The sequence below is a fragment of the Argopecten irradians genome, chromosome 4 (genome assembly GCF_041381155.1).
Source record: "Argopecten irradians isolate NY chromosome 4, Ai_NY, whole genome shotgun sequence".
NCBI classification, from domain to species: Eukaryota; Metazoa; Mollusca; class Bivalvia; order Pectinida; family Pectinidae; genus Argopecten; species Argopecten irradians.
Window position 1 is genome coordinate 32,928,455 of NC_091137.1, and position 7,368 is coordinate 32,935,822.

The 7,368-nt window shown below is 35.1% G+C and overlaps 2 protein-coding genes across 6 annotated transcripts in view; both read left to right on the forward strand.

The window, feature by feature from the left end:
• Positions 1 to 2,441, forward strand: part of LOC138321349 (pre-B-cell leukemia transcription factor 1-like) — a 47,673-nt gene extending 45,232 nt beyond the window's left edge. For all 5 annotated transcript variants that reach the window (XM_069264980.1, XM_069264979.1, XM_069264978.1 and 2 more), the window contains one exon: positions 1,554 to 2,441. In XM_069264980.1, coding sequence (XP_069121081.1) covers positions 1,554 to 1,763 — 210 coding nt within the window. In that variant the 3' untranslated portion in view covers positions 1,764 to 2,441. The remainder of the gene's footprint in view (positions 1 to 1,553) is intronic.
• Positions 2,442 to 3,554: 1,113 nt separating this feature from the next.
• Positions 3,555 to 6,264, forward strand: LOC138322243 (uncharacterized). Its single transcript, XM_069266287.1, has 3 exons — positions 3,555 to 3,566; positions 5,184 to 5,498; positions 5,923 to 6,264. Exons 1-3 carry the CDS (start codon positions 3,555 to 3,557, stop codon positions 6,262 to 6,264), a joined length of 669 nt encoding a protein of 222 aa, XP_069122388.1.
• The last annotated feature ends 1,104 nt before the right edge of the window (positions 6,265 to 7,368 follow it).

A 7,368-nucleotide genomic window follows, 5' to 3' on the forward strand; every position in this document is an offset into this window, starting at 1 on the left:
GTGGTATTGTAACTACCAGTATATTACTTTAATAGTTACTTTTTCTTTGTTCTCTTTTGTTTTATATTTCATTCTGTATTACTTCTCTTTTCAGTTGTTTACTTTTATCTTTGTAAAACTGTTTGTACACTTTTTTTGTTTGTTTTCTATTTACACTTAACATTATTTATTTTCAAACTAAACTTCTTTTTTTTAACTATTACTAATTTTCTCATACAGATCTGCAAAGAAATGGGATTCAAATTCTGCTAACATGCTAACACTAACTCAAACTGGATGTGGTAACATCTAACATTTTGTTGGGACTCTGTTACTTGTAACAAACTTCAAACAAATTCAAATAATATTTTTACATGATGAACATCACATCATATTTTTTATATCTCGTATCACTTTTGGTGATCAGCTTACTTTTCATGATTTTAACTATAATATAATTAATGTCACTGGAAAAAGAAACAATTACAAAAAACAAAAAAAATTACTCATTCACCCCTGAAGATTCATTTGGACTATTCTACATCAAGAACTGGAAAAGTCCATTATAAAATTTCAGGGGTGAATGAGTTAGAATGAATCAGTAAAAGAAATATGGTTTTTTGTTTGAAGTTACAAATGAATCAATATTAACAACAACGTTTACTAACAACGATTACACGGGGCATGAAAGAAATGGAAGCCACAATGAAAAGTGATGTGATACACACCCTAACAAAGTCAAGGTTGGCTCTTCTGCATGAAGCAACTGGGCATGGACTAAATCATAAATCAGTAATAAAATGGGAAAACCTGCATGTCGGTTATTAAATTCAAATATCACCTAATTTCTTAGCAGATCTGGTGAGGATATTTAAAAAATTAGTTTGAACACCTTTTTTTTTTATTGAAAAGTTATCTTATAGAAATTGAGACAATCTTTGACAATATTTGCAAAATATTCTAATCATGGTTGGAAATTAAGTTGATTTTAAACATAAAAGATTTGCTAGATGGGCTAACACATATATTATTGTTAAAAAATCTTTTTAAGCAAGAAGCTCCCATTACATACCATAAACTCAGATAGACTAAACCTTGTTAAGTTATCTCCCCTGTTAAATCTTGTTAAGTTATCTCCCCTTTTAAATCTTGTTAAATTATCTGCCCTGTTAAATCTTGTTAAGTTATCTCCCCACATAAACCTAGTTAGATAAATTAAATGATTTGAGATAATTTAGGATGATGAATATCTGCTGTAGACCCATAACAGGTTCCCTTTCCTTATGTAGAGGATTTAAAAATATCTAGTATCAAATTTAAAATAGGAAGGTCAAGAAATAGATGTACATAATGGTTTATTGTTACTTTGATATATTTGTTCAACGCTTGAGCTGTTTCCATTTGGTAAATATATTTCTTAGATGTCTATGCAAAATACAATTAATTATCAAAATTATTATAAAGAAAACATAATAATCAATAAATATTCCAGTTTACTAGTGAATACGGTAGGAATAAACTAGCCTAATTCCAGGGTTAGATGTTTAAGCCAATCACATCACTTTTCATTGTAGGCCACGCCTCTAAGAAGTACAGCTGGGAGTCACGGAGGATCCCCTCCAGATATAGATCGTAAACCAGAGGACAGCGTAGATAGCTGGACGGCTGGACAGGCGTCACTGGGTGGACAGACACCACTCGGCTTCATGCACAACATGGATGGTGATGGTGGGGAGGGGTATAACCCTCATGAGCAGGAAGACATCAAGAGACCACTAGTCTGAGGTCAGAGTTCACTAGTCTGAGGGCGAAGTTCACTAGTCTGCTGAGGCCAGAGGCTGAGTTCAGTAATCTGAGGTCAGAGTTCACAGAACAAAGGTTATCGTATAAAATTAAGACATTGGTGATGAGAGCATTAATTGATATGACTTTCCCAATGCTGGGGCATATATAAAGATCATAAAATTGTTAAGATATATAATATATATGTACAAGTAAAAAATTTCAGTGTTGTGACATGGATAATCAAAACATGGATATTTTCGCTGAGTCTGCTTTCAAACTGATTGCGGTGTGATGACTTTTGTGCTGAACATTTTTAGTGTACTTATTCGCATGTCAGGATTTTTTCTACGCAAATCTATATTTGCATAGCTTTAATTACATAAGCGAAAATTGCACTCCACAAAGAATTGCTATTTTACATGATATGAAATAAATCTCAAGAACTAGTTGGTAGTGTTTTCACCCTTTGACAGACTGTGTATAAAAGAAGTAACATGACATTGTTATTTACGATGTCTGTGATATGTTTATGTGTTAGACAAGTTTTGTTTACTTTGATCTTAGTATCAAGGAAATATCTAGTCATACATCTTGATTAATTTACAATATCAACTTAAAGTTCTCATCAAAAGTGAAAAAGGATTGTAAAAACCAAGCATTCAGTTATTATATATAGACACATTAATTTGATACAAAAATCAATAGTTTAACTTCAGCTAGACTGCTTTTAATGCATATAATGCAGTAATGTAAAACACCTTAGTTATTGACACATAAAAAGTATCTGGCCTTTTGTTGAAACAGCCACGGTACTGGATATATATCAAAGTCCATATCAAATGCAAGGCTACAAGGGCATTAGTTTTTGTCCCACAAAATATCAAATGGCATAGAGCAAGTGCAGACATGTAAGTTTACCCTCATAATTAGGCCATGTAAGGGTGACCTCAATATTCCAGAGGCTCTGTGGGATTGTAGATTGAGGGGGGGATCAAAACCTTAGGTATAGTATTAAATCATAGTAATGGTCTTTTGAAAATAGTAACAAAAATAATTTCAAATATTTTTTTAGTCTTCAAAGCACCTTTTACCAGACATTCCAACAAAATCAGTGGTTTATAAGACCAATAATTTGCAAATCTAAATAAGCCTGCTTGTTGAAACTTAATTAAGAAGTATTTGGAAGAAAACAAATTAAAATGGAAATTTAACAACAAAATAATGGAAAAACATGAATTGCATGAAATTTTAACTGTTGTCATCAATTATGTAAGATTAACTGAAAACTATACAGCAACATTCCAATCTGAAGACTAGAGGTTAGACTAGCTAAATATCTCACAATAAAATGTATCATTGTGACTGAATGTCTTTCACCATGCATTGATGAAATCTCACTAGATAGCCGTTGTATGGACACGGGATGAAGGCGTTACTATGTCTAAATATGTTACATTCAATTTTCTTGCCATTGTATAGTTTGATGCTCCTTATTGCCAAAAACATGATCTTGTAAATGTGTTAAGTTGTTATACGTGTATGTAATTGTAAGGTTTACATATAAAGATGATGATATTTCACTGAAATTTAATTCATAAATTAAATGCAAGACACAGTAGAGCTGGTCATTAAATTTAGGACATGAAATGTAGGACACTCACAGCATATCCTTACTGGTAATGTTTGGATACTGTCACAGCAGGTCATAGAATGTAGGACACTGTCACAGCAGGTAATTAAATGTAGGACACTGTCACAACAGGTCATTTAATGTAGGACACTGTCACAACATGCCATTGAATGTAGGACACTGTCACAGCAGGTCATTAAATGTAGGACACTGTCACAGCAGGTCATTAAATGTAGGACACTGTCACAGCAGGTCATTAAATGTAGGACACTGTCACAGCAGGTCATTAAATGTAGGACACTGTCACAGAAGGCCATTATATGACGGATACTGTCACAACAGGCCATTGAATGTAGGACACTGTCACAGCAGGTCATTAATGTAGGACACTGTCACATTAGGTCATTAAATGTAGGACACTGTCACAACATGCCATTAAATGTAGGACACTGTCACAGCAGGTCATTAATGTAGGACACTGTCACAGTAGGTCATAAAATGTAGGACACTGTCACAGCAGGTCATTAAATGTAGGACACTGTCACAACAGGCCATTAAATGTAAATACTGTCACAGCAGGCCATTAAATGTAGGACACTGTCACAGATGACCATTAAATGTAGGACATTTTTACAGCAGGCCATTAAATGTAGAACACTGTCACAGCAGGTCATTAAATGTAGGACACTGTCACAGCAGGCCATTAAATGTAGGACACTGTCACAGCAGGCCATTAAATGTAGGACACTGTAACAACAGGTCATTAAGTGTAGGACACTGTCACAGAAGACTGTTAAATGTTTGACATTTTTACAGCAGGCCATTAAATGTAGAACACTGTCACAGCAGGCCATTATATAAATGTAGGAAACTGTAACAACAGGTCATTAAATGTAGGACACTGTCACAGAAGACCATTAAATGTTTGACATTTTTACAGCAGGCCATTAAATGTAGAACACTGTCACAGCAGGCCATTAAATGTAGAACACTGTCACAGCAGGCCATTAAATGTAGAACACTGTCACAGCAGGTCATTAAATATAGGACACTGTAACAGCAGGCCATTAAATGTAAATACTGTAACAGCAGGCCATTAAATGTAAATACTGTAACAGCAGGCCATTAAATGTAAATACTGTAACAGCAGGCCATTAAATGTAGGACACTATCACAGCAGGTCATTAAATATAGAACACTGTCACAGCAGGCCATTAAATGTAGGACACTGTCACAGCAGGTCCATTAAATGTAGGACACTGTCCACAGCAGGCCATTATATAAATGTAGGACACTGTCACGGCAGGCCATTAAATGTAAATACTGTCACAGCAGGTCATTAAATATAGAACACTGTCACAGCAGGCCATTAAATGTAGGACACTGTCACAGCAGGCCATTAAATGTAGGACACTGTCACAGCAGGCCATTAAATGTAGAACACTGTCACAGCAGGTCATTAAATGTAGGACACTGTCACAGCAGGCCATTAAATGTAGGACACTGTCACAGAAGGCCATTAAATGTAGGACACTGTCACAGCAGGCCATTAAATGTAAATACTGTCACAGCAGGCCATTAAATGTAGGACACTGTCACAGCAGGCCATTAAATGTAGGACACTGTCACAGCAGGTCATTAAATGTAGGACACTGTCACAGCAGGTCATTATATAAATGTAGGACACCGTCACAGCAGGCCATTATATAAATGTAGGAAACTGTAACAACAGGTCATTAAATGTAGGACACTGTTACAGAAGACCATTAAATGTTTGACATTTTTACAGCAGGCCATTAAATGTAGAACACTGTCACAGCAGGTCATTAAATGTAGGACACTGTCACAGCAGGCCATTAAATGTAGGACACTGTCACAGAAGACCATTAAATGTAGGACATTTTTACAGCAGGCCATTAAATGTAGAACACTGTCACAGCAGGTCATTAAATGTAGAACACTGTCACAGCAGGCCATTAAATGTAGGACACTGTCACAGCAGGCCATTAAATGTAGGACACTGTCACAGCAGGCCATTAAATGTAGGACACTGTCACAGCAGGCCATTAAATGTAGGACACTCACAGCAGGCCATTATATAAATGTAGGACACTGTAACAACAGGTCATTAAATGTAGGACACTGTCACAGCAGGCCATTATATAAATGTAGGACACTGTCACAGCAGGTCATTAAATGTAGGACACTGTCACAGCAGGCCATTAAATGTAGGACACTGTAACAACAGGTCATTAAATGTAGGACACTGTCACAGCAGGCCATTATATAAATGTAGGACACTATCACAGCAGGTCATTAAATATAGAACACTGTCACAGCAGGCCATTAAATGTAGGACACTGTCACAGCAGGCCATTAAATGTAGGACACTGTCACAGCAGGCCATTATTAAATGTAGGACACTGTCACAGCAGGCCATTAAATGTAGGACACTGTCACAGCAGGCCATTATATAAATGTAGGACACTGTCACAGCAGGCCATTAAATGTAAACACTGTCACAGCAGGCCATCAAACGTAGGACACTATCACAGCAGGTCATTAAATATAGAACACTGTCACAGCAGGCCATTAAATGTAGGACACTGTCACAGCAGGCCATTAAATGTAGGACACTGTCACAGCAGGCCATTAAATGTAGGACACTGTCACAGCAGGCCATTAAATGTAGGACACTGTCACAGCAGGCCATTAAATGTAGGACACTGTCACAGCAGGCCATTAAATGTAGGACACTGTCACAGCAGGCCATTAAATGTAGGACACTGTCACAGCAGGCCATTAAATGTAGGACACTGTCACAGCAGGCCATTAAATGTAGGACACTGTCACAGCAGGCCATTATATAAATGTAGGACACTGTCACAACAGGCCATTATATAAATGTAGGACATTATGTTGTTCCTGTTAAAATATGATTTTATCTTCATATTTGCATACAGGAAAAAAGATTGACATAGAAATCTTACCAAACAATTAATATTGATGTAAAATTAACATAGAGTATATAAAATTTGTATGGTCCATCTTTCAATTATTAGTGTTGTTCAAGGGCAATAACAGTGTAAATAACATATACTCATCAAAGTACATGTATGTTGTGCTTTTTATTTGAACTAAATATTATGATGTCTTCTTACTGCTTTCATTGCTTATAAGGTGTTAAAATATACACCATCATACTGTTTGAGATATTCTGTATATAGGCATTTCCTTATGATTATAAAAGTTCAGCATTAATGTTTGTGTGTATTCTTGTTTACCTGTGTTAGAGAGATGTGGATAATCTATGTTAAGATTTTGCATAGATACCTTATGTGTTCTCTTGTCTAAACAGAGAGACTGTGACATCTGTTAGAGTTACCTCCCTTAATCCATTCTCACCTGGTTACACTTCATTGATTTTACTTGTAAGCTATAAAAAAGACCTCATTTTAACAAAATAGCTCTTCTGACCCTTATCTCCATTTCCATGTACTGTCGTACATTGCATTGACAATTTTTTTAATTTATTAAAAAAAAAACATGTAAGAAAGATATTTTTAACAACTGATGCTATCAATCAAGAAATTACAATCTCAATTTAATTGATGTGGTCTTTTGGAAAATTGTGACTGGCCCTATGTACAAGTTTAAGTGCACAATATTTCAGATTCAAAATTTATTCAAAATGTTTGCCCTGTCAAAAACACTCTTAACAGTCAACTCATTCAAATATTGCTGAGAAAATATTACTTATCAAATTTTGTATTTATCATTTAAGAATGTGTATCACCTTAGTTAATATGGAGATAAAACTAACTTATTGTCTAGCATTTTTTTAAATTTTTATTTCTTAAAAGATTAAAATTTAAATTAGAATTTGACCAGTTGGATAAAGATCCAGAATCTAAAAAAATTGATCAATTGTTGAACTATTTTAAATAAAAACAAGAGACTGGTATCTTTTAAGC